We start from the raw sequence: 17249 nt of genomic DNA, 5'->3' as shown, positions 1-17249 counted from the left end.
CAATTTTCCCTGAAGGGAAGATCTGGCCATCACAGAGCACTTTGGACACAGACAGATGGGTGTTAGGCCATCACAGGGCACTTTGGACACCGACAGCCACTTCCCTCATGCCCTTCGTCGCGTCCCTTCCGTGTACACGGGATTGACGCGGGGTTACCACGTTAGGGAAACACCAAGAGCCCTCATGGATGTGCACTGCGAGAGGGGCGGCGGGGTGACCCCGCGCCGGCGGTTCGCCCCAGTCCCTGCCGCTGCCGCGCTCGGTGGTGCCGGCTCCGCGCACCGCGCACCGCCCCCGGGCGGCACCGACACGGCGCCCGGCCCGGCCGGCCGCGACGGAGGCGGGGCGGCCCCAGCCCCAGCCCCAGCGGCGGCCGCGGGCGGGCAGCGCTGCGGAAGGGGGAAGGAGCGGGGCGGCAGCGGCGGCAGCGGCGACATGGCGGCGCGCAGCTCGGCGGGGGACGCGGCGCTGGGCCGCGCGGCCGCGCAGTGGCTGCTCTGGGACAAGGTGAGGCCGCAGCCCCGCGGACCCGCCGCGCCCGCGCCCGTTGGGGCCGTTGCGGGCGTTGGCCTGCGGGCGTTGTGGGCCTGGGTCGCTGCGCGCGGGTAGCGGCCCCCGCGCTGACTCGGGAGCGCGGCCCGGGAGGCGCGTGGGGATCGTCGCGGGTTCTTGTCCCGGGTGCCCTGCGTGCGGGCGGAGCGGCGCTGGGTCGCTCCCAGCCCCCCTGCTGCGCTCGGACTCATACATTTAACGTATGCACCCCGCGGAGCGCTGCGAACCTCTGGTCCCGCCGTGCCTTCCTTGCGGAGAAAAACGCGTTCCCAGAAAGCCCCGTGGGCGAACGTCCCGTTTTAAGACCAGCCGGTTTCAGTATTGCCCTCACTGGAGTGTGTGCCGAAGTAAAACCACCCTCCTATCCCTGTATCCCGCATTTGGGAAGGGCCCTTTTGCCGTAGGAGTGCTCAGGAAATGCGAGCGCTTCCCACTGCAGCTCCCACACCTTTGGGAAGGGCCTCCAGCCCCTGTGGGCCACCCCATGGGTTTTGGGTGCCAGTTTGGGTTTTACTGGTTACAGTGCGGTGCCAGAGCAGCTCCGCTCTCGGAAGGGGCTGCACGTTCCACTGAGCTGCAGCAGGCTTTTGTGCCAAGGTTTTCACAGAGCGTTTCGAGAAGACAAGGTCTGCTTTGGAAAGGCCCGCTACTTCCAAAGAATAACTTTCTTTTATTAATGTTAATTTTAATCCTGTTTAATCATTTTGTCTTCTAATTGATATTCCGGTTATGTTGTGGGAACCTCTTGAGATCTAAGGCATCATCCCTTTTATTTTTTTTTAGAGTTATCTCATTACTTAAAAATGCATCCTTGACTGCAGTAATATTTGTCACACAAAAATAATAATTTATTTCCATTTTTCAGGGAGCTTCTACAGTGTTTGCCTTGAGTAACCTCCTGAGCCCATATAACCCTTGTCCATTTACACTGATTAAAAAAAAATTGTTTTTTAATATGAAGCGATAAGTTAATATTTAATGGTGATAAGCTGCATGTTCCTTGCAAAATAAAAGTTGGCAAGAGCAAATAGTCATCGGTCATACTGGCTTTGCTGGAAAGAGTTGTGTAGAGGACAATTACTGTGCATGTTATCAACCTTTCAGTTTCTGTCACTGTCATGTGTATCATATTTTTCATTCAGTTATCAGACATAGATTTATAAGGTAACTTTTGCTTATATTGAAAATCAAACCCGCTTAGCCACTGGCTATTCCTCTAATACTTTGTGAGGACTTTTTTACTGATGAAAAATTAACAGTTCTGGAAACAATAATTCGACAACAACTCTTACACTGGTAACTGAAATTAAACTGGAAACTAGTATTACCAGATTTTTGGTGGGGGAGAGAAAGCAATATGGGATATATATATATATATTATATACACACTTTTTTTTCCCCCTGTTGTGCTTCCAGCTTATTCAGAGTTATGTGAACTTCCTGATTACTGTGTTACACTGTTTGCTTGTTGGCAACAAACACACTTTAGCTTTCTGAGTATTTTTGACGTACCTGTCATCGAGTGGCGAATGCGCAAGCCAATAATAGGGTAGGTGCCTACAAATTATGAATATAGGGTAACATTCAAAGAAAACATGTTTTGTTTGTAGGCAATCCAAAGCACGTGGTGCCAGTTAGATGGACAGAACACTTGGTCTTTCTGTGTGAGTTTGCTCCAGTGACTGCTGTTAGGCAGGTCCTTGAGCATTTACTGGAGCTGCAGGAAGTCTTTGTACCTGGGGTTACCTCCCTTTCTTTGCTGTGAGCAGGATTGTCTTGTTTGAGAGCTAAAGGCTGTAAGTTTTATGGGGTCATTCAGCTGACCAGAAATCAACGTTTAGGATCATTTGAAAATAATAATCTTCATACTCCAGTGTGAAGTGTGTGTAATTCCAACCTGATTAACCTATGGAGTGTGTTACTGCCTTGCCTGACACTGTTGCCTGGTGACTGAGCGAGCCATCTGTCCCTCTGGATCGGGAGTCACAGGGAATCATGCAGATGGAAAAACTTCAAGTCACGTATTATTAAAACCGTGATACGGGCACCAACAGGGCTATGTTAATTCGTAAGTATGAGAAGGGAGTTGTTAACAATTGTATTACATGATTAAATATTTTTATAACAAGTATTACTTGCAAATATACCCCAAACTGTTGTCATCTTTATCTTCTGACTAGGCAGGTTTTGCTTAGGCTTGCGTTAGTCACTTGGAATAAGTGTGTATGTATACATACTGAGTATGTATACTATATGTATATTATTTAGTATACATACTAAGTATGTATATTTTCAAGCTCTACTTACATTACTACAGAAGTAATAAATGCAACAATCTGCCTCGATTGCTTTCTGATGTATCTTCTGTAGCTCCTGCTTTCTGATCATTGGGTTTTTGTTGCTAATGGGGAAAAAAAAAAAGAATCCGACTCTTTGAAATCGTATCGCTTCCCGAACTGTTGTCCTGCTGCTGTCAAGGCAGCACATTCGCTTAAAGTGATAGAAATCAGAAATGAGTAAGAGTTGAAATTGCCCTGACTTGTGAAAGACATGAAGTTGTAGCACAAGTTCTAGCACTCTGGAAGTGTTAGGATAGGTTTTTAACCTGAAGTTATCTACTAGCAAAAGTGGGGAAGAATGTCAGTTCTATTAAAAAGCTTAAAGATATTTTTTTAGAACAGGAGCTTTTTCTTTTTTTAAAAATAATCTGAATTTTGTGTCTGCAGAATCCCAAAACTTCTGCAATAGTGAAGCAACTGGTTGCTGAAGGAAATGCAGGAGAGCTGCAGAAGTATTTTGGCGCGCGGATGGAGTTCGGCACAGCAGGGCTCAGAGCTGCCATGGGAGCTGGCATTTCCCACATGAATGACTTGACCATTATCCAGACGACCCAGGTATGGTGTTAACCCTTTTGTCTCACTTCAGTGGTCCTTTCTTTGTTTGGAAAGGACTAATTTATGACAAGTAAATGGATATTCAGTGGAAGATTAAATGTTTAGCCATGTGTCCAATTTATTTTTTCAGAAGTCACTTAAGTAATAGTTAACTGGGTACTGATCATGGAAAATATGCAGGGAGAAACTCTAAATTGAACACTTTTATCTTCCATATCTGATACACAGTTGGATTTTACACCACTAGAGAGATAAACTGCAGTGGACTGGTTGTCCTGTTACAACAGCTGCAAAAAATGAAAGGTAGACAGCATTAAGCTACATTTTACATGTGCAAAATTTCAGTTCATATGAATATTCTTTAATACTTATATATGTGAATAAATATTTCCATTACATCTGTTTTGTTTTTAAAAAGATTGTAATCACTGCAGCCTGATCTGCTTAGGTGTTCTGTCTTAAAAGAGGGCCATAACTAAAGTAACATTCAAAAACTGAAATGTTGGCCCTTGTGATTACTTAGAAAGTTCCCATACAAGGAAGCAAGTAACTGAATTGCTATTGAAAGTCCATGATTCAGACTAATCATGTTAACTCTTTCTGGAGTTAATTCTGATTTTTGGAAAAGAATGTAAGTACTATCAGACCTCACTATATTGATTTGAAGGTTTTTGCTATTTCCTGGTATTTTGTGGTGCCCTACACAAGTTGAACCCAAATCCAGGTTAGTACTTGTTTTGCTCATGAATCATCTTGCTGCAAGGATATGTTAAATGTTAAGATCGGGTTAATGAAGTGGCTTTATTTTCTTCAGGGATTTTGCAGATACCTTGAAAAAAATTTCAGTGACCTGAAAGAGAGAGGAGTTGTGATTGGTTTTGATGCTCGTGCCCATCCTCCAAGTGGAGGCAGTAGCAAAAGGTACTCTTCAGGTATTGCATATTTTGTAGCATAATTACATAAATCAACAGTTTTAAAAGCTGCTTCAACTGGCTTTTACATTATTTTTATATTCTGTCAATGTCAATGTAATACTTAATTGTACTTGTCTCTTGGGAATAGAGAGGGAACGTGGTTTGGCGTTACATGGATACATTGGATCCATATAATAATTTCTACTGCTTTTTTTTCCTCTTCCCTTAGAGTGAGGGACAGATAAACTGTAAACTCTAGTTAGTGAGAAAATGAATAAATGAATATATTTCAAGGAATATTTTCTTGTTGTTTAGGTTTGCAAGACTTGCTGCTAATACTTTCATCAATCAGGGAGTTCCCGTTTACCTGTTCTCTGACATAACACCAACTCCTTTTGTGGTAGGTTTCTCTATTATATCTTTTCTATATACACATAAATGCTGTCACATAGAAAAGAAATACTTCTACTAAGGAAAGCTCAGTAAACTTCTTCTGATGTTTAAAACACTTTTGATGTTTAAACATAAAAAAACTCTTTAAGTTTTATGTTTATTTAGCTATATTTATCTTACAACATCTACTACATTAAAAGGGAAGATCCTGTTAAGTTGTCTGTGACATGGGGCATGTTCCCATGCCTCATTCATGCTTTCAGACTTAGTTCTTTTATATAGCATTTCATAGTTTCCTGGGTGTTGTGAAGGATTAACAGGAACATTTTGGGCACTTCCTGGAGCCTGTATATTAACCTGTTTATTTTACTTGTGCCCCAGTAGCCTCTTTTCTTATGCCTTGAACTCAACTTAGTCCTTGATACTCTATCCTGTAAAAATCCAGTGTGCATTTCATCCCCAATTTTAGATCAGTTTTAGTTATAACATACTTTGAACTGAAATGGTCATGCAGAAGATACTCAAGTATGAAAATGAGCAAGTCTGAAACAGTTATCTTTTTGTTCTTGTGCTTTTTATTTTTGAGGGGGCGGGAAAGGGGAGAGAAGCCTTCATCTAAAGTAGTCTTCTCAAAAAAACAGGTTGCTAAAGTGCAGTGGCAGTTTTGCTGATACAGAATGTGTTTGTATTTCCACCATCATATCACTAGATGTCAGTGGAGCAATAAAAAAAATTACTCAAAGCAGCAGTTTGTCCCCTGCAATTCCAGTGACTGCTGTAAACATGTGACTAAGTAGGATGGAAAGCATCCCACTACTGATAGAAATTTTGGATCGAAGACTTCATAGGGCAGCTCAAAACAGTGTTGCAAGAGGTCAAGTTGATTGTCTTCACTTTAATAGCCAGGGCAGAACTAGAACTGGACCGCTGGTCACCAGTAATATTTAGTTTTTAACTTGGTGGTTCAGAACAGAATATGCTCCAGGGGCTGCTCTTAAAACACAGTAGGATGATGTTGCTCTAGTTCTAATTCTGTCTGCCCTATGAAAACTTCTCTCAGTTCCTTTAACAAGGACATTTTCAATTTTGTTCTGTAAAAAAGTACCAATGGTCCACAAAGCACCTGAAATGACACTAAGAGTATTTAAGATAGAAGAACACACAGAAAATAACAACTGTGTGTGTGCCACATGGGTGCCTCTTGCTGAGGTAAGTGCTGTTCAGCTTCTGCTTTAGGGAGTCAGTCTGTAGGACTCATTTATTAGTAATAAATATCCTCTCTTTTATTTAGTAGTATGTAAGTATTGCATGTCGATGAAAATAAGGCTTCTTATCATATTTCACACAATTCAGATAACTAACTTTCATTACAGCCCTATACAGTAACTCATCTGAAGCTTTGTGCTGGAATTATGGTTACTGCTTCCCACAACCCGAAGCAAGATAACGGTTACAAGGTATTTTTTAAATATTTTCAATTTCTATTTATTTATTTTTTCCTGTAAAGACATTATCACAGACTGGTGTATTTAGTTCCAAACATATTACCAAACAGAAGACTTGTTTGTTTATTCTTGAGATGTCTTTTTAGATATATATTTAAGTATGGTAGCATGTTATATTGCTAATAACATTGATTAATATCTTAGATCCAAAAAGGAGAAAGATAGAGCATGTTTTGGAACACTTAGCATATTTACTGATCTATTTTATGTATTACTAGATGTATTTTTAAAAAGATCCCTTTACAGATTGTTTATTTTTAAAAGATCTCTTTACAGTTGCAAACATAAAATTAAAAAATATGTGGAACCTAATGATCTGCTTGTACAAAGCACTTTGAATAAATTCTGTTCATTTCATGAAATCTCAATTCCTTTTTCTAAATGATGCTATTGATCAGTGTGACTTTTTTTCCTATGGTGCAAGAAACAAATGACCCAGAAAGCCACAGTCTGGGGTGGAGCTTGAGGTTTTTTATTCTGGTCTTTGTTTGTTTGTTTGTTTTTAATGAAGGCCAATGAGCTGCCAGTTGCCAATCAATATAGCTGGGCTGTTCACATTGACACTGTTGCCAAAATGCAGAAATGGAGGTTAAGAGGTTTCTGTTGATGGATAAGCAAAGTATTTGTGGAGATAGTATTTGTTCTCTGTACCTTGAGAATTTTTTGTCTTTTTAAATTGCCTTTTTTTTTTATGTTTTCATATTTTGATTTTGATAGCTTTTCCATGTGTTTGGATGCTTTGAAAATTATTCTTCAATAAACAAATAATAACAATAAACAAAATCAAGTTTTTACTTAATGATCTGTTATTTGGGCTACATGCTGTTTGGTTCTATAATAAACACATTAAAACTTAGTGAAATTTTTGCTTGCTGTGGTGGCAACATTGCTGCTTTTATACAACTGCAAGCTCCTTGTGTTTCTCCTTAAGGATTTTTTTTGTGGTGAAAGTGTTTGATTCTTACTTTAGTTTTTTAAGAGTTTTTTTTTTAGCTTGTATACTTTTGCTAAACATCTATAGAAGCATTTATAATATATCATAGGTAAAATCATTTCTAAGTCTAGCAGGAAAACTGCAGACTGCTACTTGTCTTCTCAGTAAAGACTAATTTCAAGACTAAATTCTTGATTTTCAAGACTAAATTCTTTCAAAAAATGAAAAAATCAAAAATTTTCAAAAATTTTCAAGACTAAAGTTTTGGTTAGTTTTTCATTATGAACCTCAATTAGAGGTGCAAGAAGAAACACTGATTGCTAACATAGGAATACTGTGGGTGTATTTTAGCTGGATGTGTCAGCTAATCTGGTATTCACCACCAGATTTAATACATCTTGGTCAACAAGAAAATAACAAAGCTATTTGTATAATACTGATGACCAAAATAATCTCTTATCTTCCTATCCTAAACCACTTAGGTGTACTGGGAAAATGGTGCTCAGATCATTTCCCCTCACGACAAAGGAATTTCTGAGGCCATAGAGGAGAATCAAGAGCCATGGCCTCAAGCTTGGGATGACAAACTTGTTGACAGCAGCCAGCTGCTTCATGATCCGTATGCCACCATCAGTAAGGACTATTTCAAAGACATACAGAAACATTGCTTTCACAGGTAACTGCTGCTAATGGGGGTAAGAATAAGGGGTTTCCATTTAGTTCTAGATATGTCAGCATGGTGGCTTAAATTAATGGAAGCCAGGCCAACCATGTTCCTGACATATTTTCCGTTTCTGCCTGTGCTCTATTGTCACCTTTTGTGGTAGTACCAGCAGTCAGGAGAACTGTAGTAAGTTGGTTGATAAAGTTATTCCAGGAGAAATACAACCCAACAAATCTGCTTTTTTAGTATGATCTCCCTGTATTAGCATGCCCCTGCATCAAAGAGGCTCCCAGTCTTGCCATGGCAAATCTTGTGCAGCTGAGGGTGAGCTGTGAATGTGACTTTCACGAATTAAAATTGTATAATCTTAGCTTTAAAATGAGCTTTAAAATGATAAGGTGAGCCAGGCTATTCAGCTGATTGTGAAAAGAGGAGCCCTTGCTGTGTCATTGCGGTTTTGGGTGTGTTCCTCTTATCCTTGCACAAGCTGATTTCTGTTATTTATTTAGCAAAATCTTACTCAACAAGTTAGAATGGATGTTTCTCTTCATGAGCTGTGTGTGTTTGCAGACTATGGATTAGATGAGGAGCAACTTGTTGGATCTGCTCATTTAAACCAAAATTGTAATCACTAGTAACCATGTTCTTGCTGTTTGGCTAAAAGCTTTGAAATCAGTTGTTACTAGAAGACTAGGCTTATGAGAGAAATGATGCTGCTTTCTCACGATATGAGGAGTCTGAATGACTTTGTGTCTCTGTTTTTTACATTTTTTTCTAGTAATGTATCTCACAAAAATGAAGGTATTTCAAGCTTGGTGTTGTACATTCACCGTATTCTGTCTTTGGAATTAGTGTAAATGCCAAAGTAGGGGATGAAGAGTCTCACTAGTCCATTTGTTCTCCACTGGCCACCTTTGGAGTCTCTTGAATGGAGTCCATAGAAATTTATCTTATCTAACATCCTGGCACGTGTAAACCACTTGAATATATAGAGTGATTTATAGAGCTGAGAGAGGAGGCTAAAACATTTTTTAAGCCACGAGTTTTAAAAAAAAAAAAAAAAAGTCTTCTATATTTTCATAATTTTAACAGTACTGTCAAATTCTGAAAGAGTGAAATAGTATATAGAATATTCTGCAACATTAAGCGTCCTATTAATCTGCTTGATTTCAGGGATATAAACAAGGAAACAAAGCTGAAATTTGTTCATACTTCCGTGCATGGTGTAGGTCATAAATTTGTGCAATTGGCCTTCAAGGCATTTGACCTTAGCCCTCCCTTTGCTGTTCCGGAGCAGAAGGATCCTGATCCAGAATTTCCCACAGTGAAGTATCCAAATCCTGAAGAAGGCAAAGGTGTTCTGGTAAGTAAATAAATATTTTTATAGTTATAATTTCTGTCAAAGTATTTCCATTCTGATAACAATCATGGCTGTAAATATAGAACAGAACTGTATTTCATTTCTCTTTTAATATCCTTGTCAAAGAGTTAGCTGGTGTTCTTTCATTCAAATGTATAACTCTTTATGAAACAGTTAGGTAATAATTAGCTGTAATTTAAAACTGTACTTTGTTCTGCTCTGTAATGGAACGTGCAGCATTGATTCATACAATGAAGTGAGCTTAGACTATTTTGGGGAAGGAGGTCTTTGTTTTTAAGATGCATCTTCATAGAAATTTTCAAAATGTTTTAACAAATTACATCTAAGATATGAGGACTAAATTGTTTTAAAACAGGCAGAGGCAGGCAGAGCCTTACCAGGTACAAGCACTTGTTTTTGAAGCATCCTGTTATCATCTAATTAGCTTTTAAGTCAGGCTGCAAAAATAGAATGATGTAGGTAAAATTAAATATCTTCTGTTTGTACATTCTACTGTCAGGTTTATATCCTATGAATTGCTTAAATGTAAATGAAGTTATATTATGAGAGAGCCATAATGATTTTGTGTGGTCAAGATAAAATAGAAGAAATTATTTGAAGTCTAGCTGCATTAATGCTCTTCTGGTATTGCTTGTCACGTTTCCAGACATTATCGTTTGCTTTGGCTGAGAAAGATGGGGCAAAAATCATTTTAGCAAATGATCCCGATGCTGATCGACTTGCAGTGGCAGAGAAACAAGAAAGGTATGAAAAGAGCAAAATAAAACCCATAAATATTGGACTTAAAAGCCAGACTAATTTGGGGAATTTTTGTTACCAGTGTTGCATAGGAAGATAAACAATCATAGTAGTTCTTTTTTGGATTAAAAGTATGTAGACACGTGAAAGGATGACATAAAGTACACAGTGGGAGACAGTAAGTTAAAAAGGAATTAATTTTAGACAATGCACGGAAGCCAGAATAAATATTTGACATTTACTGAACTTGAGGTATGCACAGAAGCATGTGAATTATTCTGATTCTGTTATACCTTCTAAAGATAGATTTTGTTTTTTCCAAACAGAACTTTTCCACAGACAGAAAAACATTTTTGATACTGTGTTTCTGCAGAGCCTTTATAGCTTCATGTTGACTTCAGGATAAGTGGAAATCACTATTAATATGAACCCTTTATTTCTCATACCATTAGAGACTAAATCTTGTACTTGATTATTAGATTAGATGAGGCATTAGCTGATGTGGGCCTCTCTTACACATTGTTTTGTGAAGAGAAGGTACCTGCAATTCACCTTAAATTCTGTCAGTGTTCCATATTTCTTGGTATAGACATTTGTTCTCTGCTTTGCAGTAAAAGGTGCACAACTGATGCCTTGAACTGTGTGTATCCTATTAAAGAATGGGATAGTAACAGGTAAACCTTCCTGACAGCAACTTCTTAGGCTTGTCAGACGCTTAGATGTGTGACTTATAGGTTTGGCTTAATATTGTTATGCCCTTACTGCATACTGCTTAATATCATTCGCCTCTACAAAGCATTTGTATTTCTGAATAGTGTAATATTTGACTGAAAATAAGCTGCACTGGATGCCATTATGTGCAGATATGGTGCTTCCCTTCCACCTAGCTGAAAAAGGCAGATGGTAAACTGAAGTCCTGGCCCACAGTTACAGTCTTTAACAAAAGTAAACTTGAGGCCCTCAAGTGAACAGAGCAGAATGGACAGAGCAGACTTGCTGCTGAGTCAGGAGCAGAAATCGTGTAAATGAATCGTTTGCTTTGAGAGCAGGCAGAGGTACAAAATCCTGGCAACACCCCTAGGTACCTGTGCCATGAGGTGGGCACTTGCCAGATGTCCTCAGTGATTGCTCATGAGACAAATAATTTGTTTGTAAATCAGCTGGACAGATTCTAACACTCCAGTGAAAATGGAAAGCATGTGCCTCTCCACACCGAACAGCTGCTTTGGTCCTGTAGGAGCTTCAGAGAGTGGGGCTGGAGGGTTGACTCTATATTCACATTATCTGAACCAAAGAGGCTTTCTTGCTTGTAGAAGAAGAATGGTCTAATTGGAATCCCCTCTGCTCTACCTTTGAAGACTAACAGTATTAGCCAAAATATCTTGGTTTGAGTATTTTGGCACATGCCAGTCTAAGCCACAGTTACTTTAGCAAGACCTCGGATGACTTTAATCAAGATCAGAATGAAGTGTCTGCTAGCACAGCGACAACTGGAAAAGCCTAAGAATATAAGTGGTCCTATTAATTAGAAATATGATGTTAGCCACTCAGAAAAATGTTGCATTTGGCAAAAGAAAATGGGCATGGAGGCAAAGTGGTCTTCTCATTCTCCTACCTAATTGTTTAGCCAGCCTTAATTCTGCCCTAACTTTAGGTTTTGCTCCTCCTGCCTAACTTGGCTGAAGCTACTTGTACACTAATCAGAGTATTAATATAGGCTTCTACAGTATCTATACTTCTTCTTTGACAGAACCTCCTGCTAGAGCACAGTCTCTCAGCTAAATTGTTGCTGTACATTACTTTGTGCCTCTTGGCATCAATAAAGTGCAGGACACTGAGTCTGCTTCTCTTTCACTCCAGGTACTGTTTCTGTAGGTCTTGGGTTTTGTCAGTTTAGTTGTGTCTTTGCTCCCTTTCACAACTGCGTTTTTGGGCAATATTCACATCTGTCTCTCTGTCTTTTTTTTTTTTTCCCTATGTTTCCCTTGGTCTATGAACAGATTGGAACTTAAAGTCATTTTTTATATTTCTTTCTGACATGTTCCCCATCTTCTTCATTTAAAGACCTATATGTCAATGGGTCATTGAAAGTATTTGGCACTCAGCCAAGTAAAAAAAACATCATTGAGAATTGTTTCACTGTTTATGTCAGTGTTATCATATGTCAATGTTTGTCTTAAATGTTTGTTTTATAATTTGTAGCTGCCATGTTTTCTTTCTTTTTTTATTTGTTTTTTAATATGTTGGAAATACCTTTTTAGATAAACTCATAAGTTGGTAACTATGATAGAGGAGGAAGGTAACCACTTAAAATTCTTTGGATAAGGAGATTCTTTGTTCATATAAAAAAAACCATAATAACTCATTACTTTTGTTTGTAATTCAGATACAGTGGCTACAGTGGTTAGTTTTCTTGTATGAAAGAATCTTGAATCATTTTTTTGTCAGTACCCTATAGTTTAAATTTTGAAATGTACTTTGAATAAAATATACTATATTTTGATACTATGCTTTGAAAAACAAGTAAAATATTTGAAAAAATACTGTTTGAACAAGTATTTGAAAATATACTTTCAGAAATATATATGAAAAATACAGAAATACATATATATGGTGGTTTTTTTTTTTTTTTTTTTTTTTCCTCCTAGTGGTGAATGGAAAGTGTTTTCTGGAAATGAGCTGGGAGCTCTTTTAGGCTGGTGGATCTTCACTTGTTGGAAAAACCAAAATCAGGACACTTGTGCCATTAAAGATATTTACATGTTGTCCAGTACCGTTTCTTCCAAAATCCTGAGAGCAATTGCACTGAAGGAGGGTTTCCACTTTGAGGTAAACTCTCGCCTGTTACTCTGTGTTCATTTCTTGGCTTCTCTCTACCATTTAGTGTTTCTAAATACTTGTTCCCTATCCCCTTTTCTTTCTCCTCTCACACACGGCTTTAGGAAACCCTGACAGGTTTTAAGTGGATGGGGAACCGTGCGAAGCAGCTTATGGATCAGGGGAAAGCTGTTCTGTTTGCGTTTGAAGAGGCTATAGGTAAGATGAAATATTACCTAAGTTCTGATAACCTGTAAAATAATGGAAATAGGACAACTGCAAAAAGGGTCCCTTCACCACAGCAGACGCATTTCAAATTCATGTAATATATTGGGCTGATTGATGTTGCTAGCTTTCTTTAGGAGTCTGAATTTGTTCAGCACTAGATATTGTGATATGAGCTTAGCATGTCTGTTTTCAACAGCATTGCTTAGCAGGCAGGCTATAGATTGTGCACACACTGGGTTGTTGGTTTGCTTGCTTTGTTCACAAGAAAATAGTACTTTCAGATTTTGGATTGAGTATGTGAAACTGACACTTTAAGCTTAAAAGTGAATTAAAAAGAGAACTTTGTGTTTTTCTGCCTTTCATGGTAATTCCAAAAGTACTCAGAAGTATCTGTGTCCCAAAGATGACATAAATCTATGTCATCTATAAATCTATGCTGTATATCATGCATATATGTATATATGCTATAAATCTGTGCTGTAAAACTATTGAATATGTTGTTTCTTAAAGTATTGAAATTAACAATATTCATCAGAAGATAATACTTCTCTGAATCCCAGTCTTTATTGAAAATATTTTTTGGTTTAATTCTAAAATGTTTTTAGCCTGAAAACCTGTATTTCCCCTTGTGGAGCTGTTAGCCTGGTTAACTTTTTTTCTGCTGTGTATTGTCTAGTTTCCTCATACAAATTTCTACTCGCATAATTTTGTTTCTTCAGGGTATATGTGCTGCCCTGCTGTTCTGGACAAAGACGGCGTCAGTGCTGCAGTTATAGCTGCAGAGATGGCCAGCTTTTTGGCAACCAAGAACTTGTCTTTGACCCAGCAGCTGAAAGCAGTCTATGATGAGTGAGTTTGATTATACTTGTCCAATGTTACATTTTCTTCATTCCATAATACTGCGGTTAATAAGACTCAGTCACAACCCGTAGTATATGAAGAAATTAAGTACAGAAGTATGTTAACAGGAATATTCTAGAAAGCTGTGCTGTCTCATGGGTATGAATATATTGAGTTGATTCTGTCTAATTTTAAGGTATTTTTACCCTGCACACATCCCCTCTCAAAAAAAAAAAAAAAAAGGTTACTGGCATTTTTTTGTTTCTTTGGAGAGTGTTTTTCTCTTCCTGAGAAGTTGTGCTCTAGACCTCAGCTCTGTCTGCAGAGCAGGTTGTTATTTTGGCCAGCAACCCCTGCCTGAACTCTAGTCGTCAGAGTGCCTCTTGCTGCCCAACCATATGGGACATGCAGAACCACGGGGCATCGTGGCCCCGGGTACATGGCAAGTTTATTGTACCCATAAAAGGAAGCTTGCTTCTGTCCTGCATGTCGGGCTCCTTCTCATCAGAGACTGCTAATATTATGTTAATGACAGGCTTTTTATTGTAGTATTCTGTTTAGATAGATAGATAGATAGATAGATAGATAGATAGATAGATAGATAGGGATAAATGAATATTGGCTGCTTTCTGTTTCTTTTCTGAATATCAAGAGCAGAACTGCTGTGACTGGGCATAACTTTTGGCTGCTTACAGCTGAGTGTTCTTATGAGTACTTAATATGAGGCACTACTGTTGTTTTTCTTTTCCCTGTTGTCTGGGAGATGTTTAATATCTTCACAGAGATGAAGAAGGATTTCATGCTGGGGAGGAAGACGAGGTTGGTGGGGGTTTTGTTTCTTTGGAGGGAGCAAGTGGCTCCTTCACGATCCTATATAAAGTAGAGCAATTAAAGTGCTGAGGCCCTTTAAAACATAAGGGACAAAATTATGCTGCAGTTGAGTGATCATGAGTATAGATTATTGTTCTTAAAGATGTATATTGTGTGTGGTAAACAATTCTAATAAGAAGCTTTTTTCATTAACTCATTATTATTGTGTCTTGGCAGGTATGGCTTCCACATTACCAAAGCTTCGTATTTCATCTGCCATGATCCTAAAATTATTGAACAGCTTTTTGAGAACCTTAGAAACTATGAGGGAAAAAATACTTACCCAAAATTCTGTGGCAGATTTAAGGTTTCTGGAATAAGAGATCTAACTACTGGATATGACAGCAGCCAGCCAGATCAAAAGGCTGTAAGTAGTTTTTTTTTTTATTATTTTTAATGTATGCAGTCATAATATATGTATATGCACCTATCTATAAAATACAGAACAACACTGTAAAACCTATCACATCCAAAGCAGTATCTTAAAATGAGTCCAGTTTGGGGTGCTAGTTTTGTCTTGGTGGGGGAATTGAGGTTGATTTGTTCAAGATGGCAGCATTGAAAGGTTGGTAAGGACGATTGTGCCATTGACAGCCATTTCCACAGATTTTCTTTCTTGGTTTGACCAGACCAAGTCTGTCTTGCATTATTTTGTCAGAAGGGTAAAGCTAAGCTGTCTGCTGAGATGTGGCTTCGATTTTTTTAGTCTTCCAGGATCTGTATTTCTTTATCTTCTTGAGGAAGCCTCTCAGAGATTTTTGTGTTTGCAGTCAGGATGTTGACTAGACCTGAGCTTTCTAGTAGTAAGGAACAGCCAGATCCCAGTGTGAGGGTAAGACTGTCATTTGTTTTATTGTGCTCCGAAGACCACAATGATGAAGAAATGAGAACAAAACTTACTTTTAACCGATGTATCAGTTATGCAGTGTCACGTCATGGATTGCATCTCAGATCATTACACATGATCTCATTTTCCAACTCCTAAAAATGATTCCTTCTGTTTCTAGATACTTCCTACTAGTAAAAGTAGCCAAATGATAACGTTTACTTTTGCTAATGGAGGAGTGGCCACTATGAGGACCAGTGGGACAGAACCAAAAATCAAATACTATTCTGAACTTTGTGCACCGCCTGGAAACAGGTATTGTCACTTGTAGGATTAAGTTTGGGCTAGTAGTGGTTGTGATGTGGGTTGTTTTTTTTTTTCTTATATTACTTCCATGGGGAAGAGAGCTGTCTGTCATCAAATAATACTAATATAACTTTTATTCTTTTGCGAATGAATAAGTATCAAGTTTTAATTCTGCAAAATTTATGGAATCATCCCTACTGTCACTTAAATGTGTCTAAAATTGGTTTTACCTTCAGTGAGAACAGAACGTTGTTCTATATAGTGCCTTGAATGAAAGAGAGAATTTTCCCTGTATTTCATATGTGTGTGTGTGTATAAAAATATGTAATTGCTTCGAACTGAATGGAAAACTTTACATATAGTTCTATATACTATATACCCTTGCTACATTTAGTTATAATATCATTGATTGATAGCTTTGGAAATCTAAATGATTGTCTGGAATGTCTGGAAGATGAGCAATTATTTATTGCTGTCATGGTTATAATGCTTTCTTATTGATGAAAATTCATCTGAAAACACATTACAAATAGAAGTTACTAATTTATTATCTTGACAATTTATTCAGTAGAGCTGCTGAACTCAAACAGGCTTTCATATATTGCAGGTTATATTCTGGAGGTGTGTTTGTCCGTGGTTTTAACTGCCTCCATTCACATCAGTTGCGTAGTAAAACATCAGTGCGGAGGTTTTTAGAAACCATCAGGAGATTTTAAGAAATTAAGTGCATTGCTTTTGGCATTAAGAGAAAATGTTTGCCTAAAATTAGATGTTGGATTTAGAACTGCCCCTATATTGAAAATGTACAATTTTAGCTTCTCCATTGTGACACTTTTTTGTATTTGTGTGGATTTTGTTTCTTAGTGACGCTGAGCAGCTGAAGAAGGAATTAGATGAATTGGTCAACGCTCTTGAAAAACATTTCTTTCAGCCAGAAAAAAACAATCTTCAACGAAAGACAGAGTGAACTAACCAAGCGGCTAGCTTCACTGCATTTGTTTTGCAGCATTAGAAGTGCATTATTTAAGTTGTAAGGATTTTCAGGACCAAACATCTGAGAATTTAGACTAAAGAGCACTTAACATATACTCTTCTGCTTACTCTGGAGTCCAGTACCTTATTCTGGAATAGAAGTACCTTTATCCTCAAAGGAGCAAAAGAAAGTAAATGAAAAAAAAAAGAATAAAAAATAATCAATCTATGAACTAAAAATTGTCTGCAAATAAATTTTGGTCAAAACTTGTTCTAATTCAATACTGTAAGCAATATCCTGTTTTCTGAAATGCAGCCTGATGCTTTTTTTTTCTTTGTGTGCGTGTGTTGTGTGCTTGTGTAATCTGAGAAGATTGTGATTTCTTTTTCTAAGTTAAGATTGTTTTCAAGGCA

At 38.3% G+C, this 17249-nt stretch overlaps 1 protein-coding gene across 1 annotated transcript; it reads left to right on the top strand.

Moving 5' to 3' along the window:
• Positions 1 to 435: 435 nt before the first annotated feature.
• Positions 436 to 17024, top strand: PGM2 (phosphoglucomutase 2). The gene is made up of 14 exons (XM_026037696.1): positions 436 to 508; positions 3280 to 3447; positions 4262 to 4368; positions 4677 to 4761; positions 6128 to 6211; positions 7676 to 7869; positions 9031 to 9220; positions 9885 to 9982; positions 12625 to 12805; positions 12919 to 13012; positions 13741 to 13870; positions 14909 to 15098; positions 15739 to 15872; positions 16728 to 17024. Exons 1-14 carry the CDS (start codon positions 437 to 439, stop codon positions 16828 to 16830), a joined length of 1830 nt encoding a protein of 609 aa, XP_025893481.1. The 5' UTR covers position 436; the 3' UTR covers positions 16831 to 17024.
• The last annotated feature ends 225 nt before the right edge of the window (positions 17025 to 17249 follow it).

Source organism: Nothoprocta perdicaria, unplaced genomic scaffold (genome assembly GCF_003342845.1).
Source record: "Nothoprocta perdicaria isolate Ctin4 unplaced genomic scaffold, notPer1 scaffold_2, whole genome shotgun sequence".
In the NCBI taxonomy this organism is placed as follows: Eukaryota; Metazoa; Chordata; class Aves; order Tinamiformes; family Tinamidae; genus Nothoprocta; species Nothoprocta perdicaria.
Note: the sequence above shows the minus strand (reverse complement) of the source record. Positions and strands in the feature narration are given on the sequence as shown.

Bases quoted from the DNA above. Each gene is read 5' to 3' on its own strand.
- PGM2 (XM_026037696.1), top strand. From the start codon at position 437: ATGGCGGCGCGCAGCTCGGCGGGGGACGCGGCGCTGGGCCGCGCGGCC. The intron at 4,762-6,127 runs GTAGGTTTCTCT...CTTTCATTACAG, and splicing joins TAACACCAACTCCTTTTGTG to CCCTATACAGTAACTCATCT. The intron at 15,873-16,727 runs GTATTGTCACTT...TTTGTTTCTTAG, and splicing joins TGTGCACCGCCTGGAAACAG to TGACGCTGAGCAGCTGAAGA.